The sequence below is a fragment of the Cucumis melo genome, chromosome 5 (genome assembly GCF_025177605.1).
Source record: "Cucumis melo cultivar AY chromosome 5, USDA_Cmelo_AY_1.0, whole genome shotgun sequence".
Lineage (NCBI taxonomy): Eukaryota > Viridiplantae > Streptophyta > Magnoliopsida > Cucurbitales > Cucurbitaceae > Cucumis > Cucumis melo.
Window position 1 is genome coordinate 24,472,836 of NC_066861.1, and position 14,452 is coordinate 24,487,287.

Here is a 14,452-nt window from a genome sequence, read left to right on the forward strand (position 1 = left end):
ATAATAATAATAGTAATAATAATAATAAGCATTTGGTCCATGTATAGAAGCCTTTAGTAGATGTAGGCCACTTATTCAAATCGACGGCACTCACCTGTATGGCAAGTATCGAGGAAAGTTATTAATTGCTACATCTATTGATTCAAATGGTCATCTTCTACCATTAGCATTTGCTGTTGTTGAAGAAGAGTCTGCAGATTCATGGGGATGGTTTTTACGACATCTAAAACAAATTGTGACCCATGACGAGATATGCTTACTTTTCGATCGACATGCTGGCATTATATCGGCGGTTAACAATCGGGATAATGGATGGACATGAGCGAATTGTCATCATAGATTCTGTTTACGCCATGTTGTCAGTAATTTCTACAAAAGATATAAATTCACACTATTAAAGAATTATGCTTACCGTACCGAGTGTCAATTTCAAATTCGAAAGTTTGATAAAGCCATTCAGAATCTAATGAGAATAAACAGTAGATGCATGAGTTTTTTTTGATGACATTCCTATAGAGAAGTGGACTCAAGCACATGACGGAGGATTTCGATACGGGTGGATGACAACAAATCTATCAGAGTGCATGAATGGAGTTTTCAAAGGAGCTCGAATGTTGCCGATAAATGCTATAGCTCAAATTACATTCTTCAAATGTGTGAGTTACTTTGAAAAAAGGAGAGAGGAAATAAAAGTTGCGTTGGAACGTGGAGATAAATATACCGGGTATGGATTTTTCAACTTCACAGTTGGTAATAGATTTTATGATGTGCATGTTATACTAATTGCATCAATTTTCAGGTACGCACTTCAGAAAATATTAAAATGGTCTGTAAGATCCAGTAAGCATGAAGTACAATCATATGATCGATCTGAAGGCATATTTCATGTAAAAACTGGACGTCACGAATTAAATTCTAAAGGAGGAAATATCCAAATATTGAGACTAAGTGCTTCTGAGCGGTACTGTTCGTTTAGCAAGTGGCAAGCCTTTGGTATTCCATGCTCGCATTTTATGGCGGTTTGTTCACGATTTAACATGAACTATGAAGACTTTGTTGAAGACTATTATAAAATATCAACTTACGCTGCATGCTATGCGCCTCAGTTTCAACCTGTACCGCATGAAGATTATTGGATAACACCTACAAGTATGCCTGTCTTACTGCCAGATCCATCGTTGTTGAGAAAATCAGGTAGACCAAAGACTTCACGTTATCACAACGAGATGGATTGGACAGAACAAAGTGCTCAACAACGATGCTCATTCTGTAGTCAACTTGGTCATAACCGACGAAGCTGTACTTTGTTAAGGAGACAGGCACCTGATAGTTAGACATCTTTCTTTAATGACATTGATTTGTAATTTTTTTGTGTAGATAATGGCATTAAACCGAGGACCAATTGATCCGGACGTTTTACATGATCAGAACATTCACCGATCAGAAACTGTGTGGGATGATCGTAATACGCCCGAGATAAACTGTAGACGACGTGAGGCAGTTGTCCAACGTACTATCCCACTACACCGCAACATACTTCCACTGTTACGTGCTTCAGGATTTTATGGGCTTGCTAGATTGGGGTTCATCCAGTTAGACTGGCATCTAATCACTGCACTTTTGGAGAGATGGAGACCGGAGACACATACATTTCACATGCCAGTTGGAGAGTGCACAATTACGTTACAGGATGTGGAAGTTTTGGTGGGATTACCGACTGATGGCAAGCCCGTTATCGGTCAGATGCATGATGATTGGTTGCATGTTTGCCAAGAGTTACTTGGTGTGATCCCACCTCCTGAACAAATTAGGGGGCAGAGATTGAGTTTAACATGGTTGGGGGCAGAGTTTCATGAATTGGTTAACGATGCCGATGAGGAAACTATCACACGTTATGCACGGGCATATATTTTACAGTTGGTGGGTGGGAGTATTTTTGCTGATAAATCAACTCGTTATGTGCACCTAATGTTTCTACCATTCTTAGCTAATCTGCACCACACGGGGCGATATTCTTGGGGTGGAGCCTGTTTGGCATGGTTGTATAGACAATTATGCAAGGCATCTAAACAAGGTGTTCGTGAAATAGCTGGGCCACTAATATTGTTACAAATATGGGCTTGGGAACGATTCCCAATAGTGGCTCCGCAACTCCTACATGTCAATGCTAATCAATTACACGGTCGAGCTTATGGTTCAAGGTATACTATTTCAATTTAATTTAGATTAACAGTAACTTTTTATATATAGTTCAATTAAAATCTAAAATATTACTTCAACAATACAGATGGAGAGATCAATTTTGTGTGACAAGATCGGCTACACATGTAGTCTCTCAATATAGGTACATGTTTGATCTTCTTCAACCTAGTCAGGTACGTCATGCTGAACTTCAATTTCAAGTTCCATATTTTTTTAAGTTCTCAGTATAGGTACGTTATTTGTTTCATACAATTTGTTTCAGATTGTCTGGGAGCCATATAAAACTGTCATAGATAGCTTGCCACATTTTTGTACGAACGGACACAACATATGGCGGACGATTAGTCCTCTCATATGTTTCTACATTGGTGAGTGGCATCATCCTGATAGAGTACTTAGACAGTTCGGTATTCAACAAGCTGTTCCACGTGACTGTAATACTGAACCACTGTTGCACAACATTGACTTGAGGACTGCTGATTGGTCAGATAGAGTTGCTCATTTAGTAATGCGATGGCATAATCGCAGAAGGTTTACTGCTACGGGACCTCTAATTGAGCAGTTTGATATGGATGTAACTTAAGAATACATCCATTGGTACAAAAACATTAGCAAGCTCTATATCACCCAACCAGGAGCTGCTATGAGTCATCTGGTATACATTTAAAAATTGTATAGTTGTTTTTAGTGTTAATTTATTTTCAATGATTTCTAATTCATTTTAATATTTTACAGAGATCAAACAATATTAGACTTTGGAATGTTGCAGATGATCCACAACAGGTTCTAAATATATGCAACAATAACGAGCAGTACATGGAGAACATCCACTATATGTACGATGTCCCTATTGTACCTGCTCCTGTTCAGAGGAGACGTCCTCTAGTGCAAGAGCCCGATCAATTGGAAGAAGTTGACCAACACGGGGAAGAAGTGCCTCCAATGACACAGACAAAAAGCGAGCATAATTACGTTAGTCCAGTAATGATGATGCCAACATTTGGAACGACATATTATGATTCAGGAGTCGGTCAATCGTCAGACTTTGGAAGAGGATATTACAATTCAGAGGCAGGTCAATCATCAACGGACTTTGGGCAACAATACTATGATTTAGGGAGCGATCCATCGTCTTCATACATGCATGGTCACGGGCGTGGTCGTGGAGAACATAATGAATATTTGTACTACGAAGTGCCTGCAGCGGTACCCGAGCAATCAGATGAGCTACAGCAACAAGAGAATGCAGCAGTACCCGGGCAATCGGATGGGCAACAACAACAAGAGAATCAGGAGGAAATACAACAACAGAGAGTTCAAAGTCGACGACGACAACCAGCTAGAAATCGTCGACGTCCAGGTTGTGGAACACATTGATTTTTTTTCTTTGAATGAAAATTGTTAAATTATTGTATTAAACATTTTGATTCATATTTAATTATTTTACAATCAAAAGTACTTACTACAAATTTACGGCCTCAAATTAATAGAAAAATATATTTTAATTTTTTGTATGGTGAAGAGATTCATGAAGAGTATACCAGATCATCTAAGTTTATAATACGAAATCCAAAACGAGCCAAAAAAGAATTATAAATATTCAAGGTTTTGATTAAATCCTAATTCTTCAAAATTTTCATTCACATGTTGAACGACAAATATATATTTTTTCTATTGAATATATACATATGTAAGATTCAATTAATAATGATTTATAATTTTGACTTAATTGAATGAGCTAAATAATAGACACAACCCACTTGTTGAATAGCAAAATAAAAAGTTCTATTTATTCATTACAATCTTCCAAATATTAATTCCAACATACATACCAAATTTTCTACATTTTTTTAGCCGAGTCTTGTGCAATTTTTTTTTTTAAATATAGACTCGCCCTACTTGATTTTTTTTTTTAAAAAAATATAGAAGGGCGAGTCTCAGACTCGCCCTATGTAAATCCTTGATTCTAAAACAACAAGGGCCAAGACTCGCCCTATTAAAAAAAATTAAAAAAAAAAGGGGCAACAATTTGGTAATAAGTTTGCAAACAACCATATTTTGGTAATAAGTTTGCAAAATAACATTATTTTGGTTAATGGTCCAAAAATAAACATTAAATTTAATAAATATTATAAAAAATTGTAAAAAATAATTTAAATAAAAATGGCTGGGAAAACAAAAAATTACCGAATGAAGACTAGTTTTTTAAAGCACAAGAAAACTTAAAGACCCAGAATAATTTTTTTAAAAAAAGAAAAGATGATTTTTTAGGGCTAAAATTACTTCATAATATGATTTATTAAAATAAATATATTAAATTTGTTTATTGGATATACATTTAAAAAAAAAATCATAACACTACTATCATAATCCTTCCCCCAAACGCATACTATCGTAACACTACGTAATCCTTCCCCTAAACAAATATTATAATAACACTACCTATCATAATCCTTCCCCTAAACATATATAATCATAACACTATCTATAATAAAAATCTTCCCCAAACACATATAATCATAACACTAGTTTTATCATAACCCTAGGATGTATAAGATTAACCCTCATAACTCTACCCTTCCTCCAAATGGATCCTAAGTGTATTTGCAGTACATTAGGTATATCAAACATATCACGTGCATCAAACGTGTCTAATTTATTGAGTGTACTAATCATGAAACATAACAAATTTATTAGCAGTGCATCAAGTGTATCAAACTTATAAGTGAAGCGTTTAAGTCGTCTATCAAGGCTAAAAGGTATCAAGTGTATTAAGAATAATCAAGTTTAACAAGGAGTATTAGGTGTATCAAAGGCTATGGAGTCTATCAATGAGTACCATGGTGCATCAAGTGTGTTGCAACATGATCGCGAATCGAAGCGACCGACGTTATTGTCTATTTAAGCTTAATAAATAAATAGGTTCAGAGTCGCCGAACGATATTAAGGTGTGATTGGTCACCCAAAAAATAAAAAATAATGGATCTATGTAAATTATGATTTAGGTTCGGGAGTTAGTTGTGTGTAAGAAAGGTGTTATCATCCTACAACACTAAAAAAAATGGTTACCAAATTTTATCTTTTAAACCAAATTACCAAGGTTCAAAAATAAACTTTATTTGGTTATTTTAAATGTCCCATGATTCTCAATCCACATCTAAGAAGAAAAGCTAAGCATGAATTGATAATTACGGGTGATATAAGATGCATTAAAAAATGGAGTTTATTTTTGTTTCAAATGATGATTTTTTATTCACCTCAAGAATATTAAAATATCAAACTTTTGATATTTTGATCTTCATCATAGGTGTTTAATGAAAAATTTTATGTATCTAAAAATTAATAAATTAATAGAAAATACTACTCAATCCCATTTTAAAATATAGAGTTATTATATAGTTTTTCAAAAGACAATTTATTAATTAATTTTCAAATGAAGAAATTTCATGTACTTAATTATGGAATTTTAATCATAAAACCCATATAAAGAAACATTGCTTCTTCCCCAACTTAAATTTAGATTCATATAAAATTAACAAAATAAAAAAAAAAACAAATGGACTTTTTGTTATTCATTTTGTAATGACCATTTTTAAAAACAATACAAATTAAAATATTTACAAGTTATAGTAAAATTTTTGGATTCTATCAACGATAGAAACTGATCAATTTCTACCACTGTCCATCAATGACATTGATAGAAGAATATCGATGTCTATCAAATATTTGTTATTGATAAAATCTAAAATTTTGCTATAAATATTTTGTCAATTTTACTATTTTTAACAATTTCACTTTTTTAATTATGGAATTAGAAAATAAATAATAATAATAATAATAATAATAATAATAATAATAATAATAATAATAATAATAGCAAAGCAATGTGAAATATGTGAAATATGTGAAATACAGGGTGTGATGATGTTCAATTTTTTTTGAATAGGAAACGGTGGGTCAGTAGGTGCACCCGAGCATCTCCACTAGGTGAATACCCCCTTAGCACCCTCATCATTTCCGCTTTATTATATAATCAGCAACAATAGTACAGAGAAGCAGGAAGATAGAGCCAAGCGATACAAAGCAAACAACAAAGAAGAGGGCTAGAGATCAGCCCCCAAACCAAAAAAGACAGGCAAAGAAACTAAACAAATGCGTGTAAGTTCAGAGCTAAAGAGGAAGCTTGGTAATTGGAAAACAGTCTTGATCTACTGGTCCAAAGCCCTGATATTGCTTTTATATTTTTCCAGATTTCTGTTGCAGTCTTTTCGTTGCCATTGAAGATTCGATCCTTTCTTTCCAGCCAAATATTCCAGAGTGCAAAAGCAATGGTGTTGAAGAGGATGATGTTCTTTTTTCTCTTTTGTTTCCACCTGCAAATATGTAGACAGAGTTCCTTGGGGCTGTGGAGAGCTATATTACTGTTAAAGAGGGAGGCAAATTGATTCCAAATGAATTTAGCAAAGGAGTTATAGATGAAAAGATGGTTTCTGTCTTCTTCACTATTTCTGCACAAAACACACCAGTTTGGCCTTGAGCAAAGATTAGGGATTCTTTTAACAAGTTGGTCTGCTGTGTTAATGCTGTTATATAGCAGGGACCAAATAAAGAATTTGCACTTTTTGGGTAGGCTGGATTTCCAAAGATTAGTAAAAATATGTTGGCTTGGGAAAGGAATAACTCCGGGGTCAGTTAGGTGGATAGCTTTTTTAACCAAAGCAATCGAGAATAACCCATCGACATTAAGATTCCACATTGGAGTGTCTCTACCATCAGCACAAATTTGAGCATTTAAAGAGACTTTTAGCTCTGTCCACAAAGTAACTTCTCATTCCCTCATAGGTCTTCTTGGGCTGAGATCCCAGTCAAGCGCTTCAGAGTTCCACATGTCATTAATGGAACTATTTTTTTTTTTGTAGATAAAGTGAATAATCTTGGATAGTGCATTGATAGAGGACTGTTTGAGTGCCCGTGACTGTGCCAAAAGGAAAAGTTGCTGCCATTTTTAATTTTCCAGGTAACCTGTGATTGAAACCAGTCCAGGCCTTGACTGATAGAGTGCCAAGGGGATCTACTGCTACTGTATTTGCTGTTGTAAGGAATATCTCCCTGAATTGAGCTCTCATATTTAGCTGCTATAACTCTCTTCCAAATGGGGGAATCTTCTTGAATGAATCTCCATAACCATTTATTTAAGAGCGTGAAGTTGGTATCTTTAATACGGATGATACGAAGTCCCTCTCTCTTTTGGAGAGGTGACCACCGGCCATCTAACCAGGTGCAACTTTTGGGAATCAATGGATCTGTTCCAGAGGAAGTTTCTCCAGGTTTTTTCAATACTTTTGTAAATGGAAGCAGGAGCTTTGAAAACCGAGAGCTGGTACGTGGGAAGGCTGTAAAGGGTAGAATTTATCAGGGTAATTTTCCCACCTTTGGAAAGCAAAAAGTACTTCCAGCTGGATAGTTTTTTGCTAATTTTTTCTTCAATATTGTTCCAAAAAGCTTTCGAGATGGGATTTCTACCAAGAGGCACTCCCAGGTAGTTCGTGGAGAAAAATTTTGTGGAAACACCCCATAACGAAGCAACTTTGTTAGTTCTGGCAGCATCAACATTTATGGGCGAGATGGTGGATTTACTTAAATTGACATTTAGGCCTGAAGCCATTTGAAAGAGATGGATGACATATCTTAGATTGTTGAGGGGGTCTTCATCATCTTCTACAAAGAGGAGGATGTCATCCTAACCCCTTCTTCTGCAAAAAGGAGGTGTGTGAGGTTGAGATTGTTGTTCATCATAACCCCTTTGATTTTATCGCCCAAAGAATCAAGCAGCCTGCTAAGGTAGTCTATAGCAAGGACAAAAATAAAAGGGGAGATTGGATCTCCTTGTCGAATGCCGCGGGAAGGTTGGATTTTACCTCTTGGCCTGCCATTGATAATGATGGAGTATTGGACGCTACTGATACAAGCTTTAATCCATCTTCTCCATTTAATGGGATAACCCTTTTTCAGGAGCATAAAGTCAATGAAGCTCCAATTAATTTTGTCAAAAGCCTTTTCAAGATCCAGCTTGATCACAAACCCCTTGATTTTCTTGACTCTCCAATAATCAATAGCTTCATTTGCAATTAGAATGGCATCCGTAATCTGTCTACCCTTGACAAATGCCATTTGGTTTTCCGCAACAGTAAGTGGGAGAGTCTCTTTTAGCCTTTCTGCTATGACTTTTGCAATAAGCTTGTAGAGGGAAGTAGTTAAGCTAATAGGCCTATAATCCGCTGGCACCGAACATTTATCTTTTTTAGCAATCAGGGCAATGTTTGTAACATTAACAGCTTTATTAATGATACAGTTGTCGTGGAACTTTTTGAAGATATTACAGATATCTTCTTTTATGTGATGCCAGGTTGCTTTGTAGAATTCCATTGTAAAACCGTATGGCCCCGGACTTTTATTATTTGTGAAAGAGGTAAGGGCTGAATGAATTTCCTCTTTAGAGAACATAGAGCACAGATTATGTATATGATTGGAGGAAATAGGGGACCAATCAAGGTTGTCAATGAGCCAGGGGGAATCAGAACTACTGCCATTGTAAATTTCTTCAAAATGATCCAGGAAAGCTTTTTCGATATTCTCATTGGTAGAACATGAATCTCCGCTGTTAGAGATAATATTTGATATGAAACTTCTTCTTTGTCTTGCAGAGCAAATTCTGTGAAAAAAAGGAAGAGTTTTCATCTCCTTCTAAGTTCCAAAGTCTTATACTTTTTTTGTACCAAATTTGAGCTTCTTTGTAGTCGAATTGGTTGATCTCAGCTTTTAAGGAAGTTCTGCGCTTACTTTGAGCTTCGAAAATTTTACTTTCAGCTTCAATTTTGTTAATTTCATCAATTTCTTTGATCCAAGCTCTTTTGTCTTCTTCATTATATTTATTGTTTTTTTTTTGTACTCTGTCTTTATGGAGAAAGATAATTTTTTAAGCTTCTGCATGAAAGAAAATCCTGGATGACCGGTCTGTCTCAAATTTTTCCACCAATTGCCAATGTTGTATTTAAACCAATTTTCCTTTATGTGCTGGTTTATAAATCTGAAAGGTGGAGGTCCCTAACTAATCTTAGAAGACTCAAGGAGAATCGAAAAGTGATCCGAAGTTATTCTGGAGAGAGCTTTTGAATAGTGAACAGAGAACAAATTTTCCCAACCCGCTGTGTATAGGAATCTGTCAATTCTAGAAAGCACTGGTTGAACTCTGAGGTTGGACCAAGTATATTTGGCGTTTATGAGAGGAGGATCAATAAGGCTGGTGTCAGAGATGAATGTATTAAACTTTCTCATACTGTAATTGCTCGGATTTTGGGCTGAAGTCTCAGCTGTGAATCTCACTACATTGAAATCACCAGCTAAAAGCCAATTTGGAGAGCATAATGAATTTAGGTCCAAAAGTTCCGACCAAAAGTTGTTTCTGTTTCTACGATTTGTAGGCCCATAGATAGCCGAGAGCCACCAAGCCGAATTTGGAGGCCCATTTGGCATATTAATTTTGATAGAGATGGAGAAGCTACCTTCTATGAAATCTGTAACATTGAATCTAAGATCATCCCACATAATTAGAATGCCCCTCGAGTTTCCAACAACATTTAAGGAACGCCATTTAATTCTGATCAAATTCCATAAAGATTTTACAATGTTTCTTGTGATAGTATTTAATTTAGTTTCAACCAAAATAACAAAGTCAGGATGGTAACGGGAAACAAGATTTTTTATTTGAACTCTTTTGGAGGAAGATTTTAACCCTCTAGTGTTCCACCTTACAACTTTCATTTAAAACTAGATTGCCCCTTTTCAAAAACACCTGCAGAAGAGCTACCCTTGTAAACATTGGAAACAACATTTAAGCTAAAATCACAGTCCACTAGAGCAATTTTAAGATTATTTTTCTTTAGCCAATCTATCAGCTGCTCTTTGAAATTACTATCTTCACTAGTTTCTTTTCCAGCTTCTTCTTCAATTTTTTCTTCATTTTTGGAGTTTAACATCTGCCCGAGGCTATCTTTGATAATGTCTAAATGTGTTGGATATGTTGGAGATTGAGAGATGGATAGCTGATCTGGACTAGAGAGAAACTCATCCGAAAAGAGGGACAAAGGCCCCAGGTCCACCATGAGATTGATGGCTTTTGGCCTGTTATCAACTTCATTGGGTTGGATTTTAAGCCCACTGTATTTTATTTTGTTCTCCTTTGGCGTTTCGTGCTTTAAAGGTGGGCTTTTTTCTTGTAAATTTGCTTGCCTTTTCCTTGATTTTCTTTTTCGTATTTCTTCAAGAGCTTTTTCTTTGGGCTTTCTACTGGGCTTTTTATCCTTATTGGTGCCTGTGGGGCACTTTTAGGATCATAGAGATAAGTCTTGCTCTTAGGGGAGTCAAAGGAAACCTTTCTTTTTCCTCTTTTTTGGCCTGCTGATTTTGAATTTTCACCTTTGTAAAAGATTTTTCCTCCTTTATTTCTTGTCACTGTCAGGTCTTCCCTTTCTATCTCCATCTTTCTTTTCTCACTTGAGTCACTGTCGCTGTCATAACTTAAATTTTCCATCATTGCGCCAATTTTTTTATTCATTTCTGGAATCAAGCCGTTTCTTTGTTTTTTCTATTCCTCCTTTTCGATCAAGTCCGACAAGGTTTTTTCGGACCAGATAGCTAGATTGCCTTCAAAATAATAAGATTCACAGTTGAAATTGAATTCGTCAAATATTTTTGCCGTTTCTCTAGTAAAAGAACCGTGGATACTAGGGTTTCTTTCAAGATGTCATTTCCCTTCAGCTTGTGCAATGACTTGGATTATAAAACTTTGCCCTTTTTTATCGAACAGCTTGATGAACGCCAGAATGAAACCCGAATAGTTGTCTTTAATTCTGATAGAAGCTTCAAGGAGATCTGTAAACTCCCTGGTTTCACGCGCCACATCAATGAATCCTCCACAGGCATCACCAATTTGAATGAAGCTTTCTAAGTTCCAAGCATGCAATGGTATCCCATGTACCTTTATCCAGCCACCATAACTTGGCACTATTTTCGGCGATGCATGTGTTTTTTGGTTCCATTCTTCGAATTTAACGTAGAATCGCCCCACAGTAGCTCATCCCTTGTTCTTGCAAATCAGATTTGCTTGCTCGTTATCTTTGAAAAAGATCAGTGCTTTATTAGCATGAAAAGGTTTGTAACTTACAGAAATGTCAAGTTGATCTTTTAGCTTCTCAACAATTTTCTTCCAGTTTTCATGAAAGTATCTTCTTGTTAGGACGACGGTCTTGTTCCAATCGATGTCGATTTCAGCAAGTCCCTTCCTTGTTTTCTTTTTTTCCCCCATATTTGCATTTGTGGACCAGTTTAGAACATCTTCGACAGATGAGCTTCCTTTGATAACAGCTTCAGCGTATGATCTTCTCTTGTTATCATAATCAGAATCGGAGCTGGAATATATGTTTTTCTTCTTTTTGTCAACCAACAGTGTTGTATAATTGACTTTTGTAGAACCTTCTTTTTTGTCATGTAGAAGACTAACAAAGTGAGTCCAACCCGGTTTTTCTGTCCCTTCAGGAACAAGAATGAAGCATTTTCTTCCTCTGTCGTCCACTCTGTAAATCTCAGCAATGTACCCTTTTCTATTGTATGTCTTTTGGACCCACAGGCAATATTCTTCAAATCGCTTTTCCAAGAAAAATCTTGTCGTTCGAGGTGTATCCAATAAAGTTTTGAAGGTGGACTTAAGTCATTCCAAAGATTCCATAGTGACAGCGATAGAGAAAGATTTGTATGGCCCCACCTCCGTAATAAGCAGCTTAATTTCTCGTGATCGATTGTCCAAAGAAAGGACGAAATCCTTTTTTTCAATAGTGCAGGATCGAGGGAGGTGTCGAAGTGAAGTCATTCTGAAAGTGGAAGAAAGAAACAGAAAGGAAAATTTGTGAGTAAGAAGGCTGTTGGGTGTACCTTAATAGCCAAAGGTTGTCAAAATCTTTCTTAGTTGCCGGGAGGATCAGCTGGAGTAATTTTGGTTGGTGAGCAAATAAATTTCCTTCAAGGGAAGCGCAAAGGTTTGCCATGGCATCTGTTGAAGTTTCTCTAAAGTTTGGGAATCGTAAACGCCGGCTTGATGTTTAGAGAGAGAAGCTCTCTCATCTCTCTACCCCTTTTTGTGTGGTGATGATATTTCTATGATGATGTCCAATTAAGCCTAATAAATTACTTAACATCACATAGCCAAATAATATCAAATCCAGCCAACTCTGTCATTCACACAACTTAATTAACATCACATGACCAATTAATATCAAATCCAACAAAAATTGTCATCGACTCAGCAAAATTAATAAACAGTAAACAAAAAACGAATAAAAGCCAAATTAAACTAAAATCAACAAAAAAAAAATTCAAATACTCCACAATAAACCCTAAATCTAATAAATTTGAATTCACCGTAAACTCTAGATCTAAAAAATTTGAAGCCACAATCAAATCAATTTAAAGAAATTCAAACAAAACAAATCTAACACTATATAGATTTATTGAAATTAATCAGAAACAACATTCAATTGGGAAAATAAAAGAAAGGCAATTCCTAAAAAATTAAAAAGAAATACCTTCGAAGACCAATTTGGGAGAAAAGGTTCCTCGCTTCTTTTTTAACCTTCCCAATTGAAAACAAATCGAGAAGATGGGAGAGTGGTGAAAGGGAAAGAAAAAAATCATGGAAGAAAAAAATGAGAGAGTTGTAGAGGGAAACTATGAAGGGAAAAACGTGAGATTAATGGTTTTTTTTTAATTTTGTTTTGTTTTCTTATTTTATTAGTGTTTTTAGAAAAATTAAATTCAAATCTTAAATTCAAGGGGTATTTTCAAAAATACAACAAAATGATAAAATATTTACACTGTATAGAAGAATTTTTAAAACGAAAAAAGCCCATAGACCCATAATGAAAAATATAAAAAATGCCCCTGTTAACAACTCGCATAATATACTTGATACACGATCGTGTGTTATTGTTTGGTACACAATCGTTTACATTTGATCGTTTAGATTTGAGCAGTCAAATCTAAACGATTTATTTTTTGTTCAAGATTCTTTGTACACGATCGTTTAATTTGATTACACAATCATTTAGATTTGGCTAAACGATTTTTTTCAAGATTCTTTTGGTACGTACACGATTGTTTATTTTATATACACAAATCGTTTGGATTTGGCTACCCAAATCTAAACGATTTTTTTAAAGATTCTTTAATACAAGATTGTTTAGAATTAGCTATTTGTTGTACACAATCGTTTAAATTTGGTTTTTCGTACACGATCGTTTAGATTTAGCTACCCAAATCTAAAAGTCAAATCTAAACGATATTTTTTTAGATCTTTTATATTTAGTACATGATCTTGAACAACTAAAATAACAGTTTGAAAAGAAATAGATCTTTTATATTTGATACACGATCTTAAACCAAATAACGGTTTGAAAAAAAAAAGAAGAGAAGAAAGACGATGAAAATAAAAAGAGTCCTAAGAAAGACGATGGAAATAAAAAAAGTCCTAAGAAAGATGATGAAAAGGAAGGCAAACCTGAAATATTTAACAACCACCTTCATGGGTTTTTCCATTTTGTTACATGAGTCATAAATATTTTACCAATTTGTTATATTTATGAAATTTTTTCTAAATTCAAATCCAATTTTGTAAAATAAAAATAAAATAAAATAAAGTAAAGTAAGTAAATAAAATAAATAAATAAATGACAAAATACGGTATCTACAAAGTGTATCAAGGTCCAAAGGTTATATAGAAGTATCAAATGTATGCCAAGTGTATCAAGTGTATATCATGTGTATCAAATGTATATATTTAATAACGATGACATTTGTGACATTTTACATTTTGTATATGTGGGTTGTACCTTTCTTTTTTTGCCATTTTTCCGAACAATAAATTTGTGTGCTATAATTTTAATTATTATAACTTGTTTTGCCTCTTTTGCAAGTGTCTCATATAACAAAGTCTATAAGCAATAGACTATGATGTAATTTTTTACTGTCTTTTTTTGGTAAATGGTCAAACAAATAAAACTTATATACTATATCTATCAAGAATAGAGAAAAATATGTGTATATGTTGTATGAAAATGGAATGTACATCGTGAGATGTTTGGGCAATGAGAAGTACAATTTGTCTCTTTATCAGATATCCATTTGTGTGTATAGGTGGTTT

The 14,452-nt window shown here is 34.8% G+C and overlaps 1 protein-coding gene across 1 annotated transcript; it reads left to right on the forward strand.

The window, feature by feature from the left end:
- Positions 1-242: 242 nt before the first annotated feature.
- LOC127149587 (uncharacterized) lies at positions 243-1,334 on the forward strand. The gene is made up of 2 exons (XM_051085360.1): positions 243-358; positions 800-1,334. Exons 1-2 carry the CDS (start codon positions 243-245, stop codon positions 1,332-1,334), a joined length of 651 nt encoding a protein of 216 aa, XP_050941317.1.
- The last annotated feature ends 13,118 nt before the right edge of the window (positions 1,335-14,452 follow it).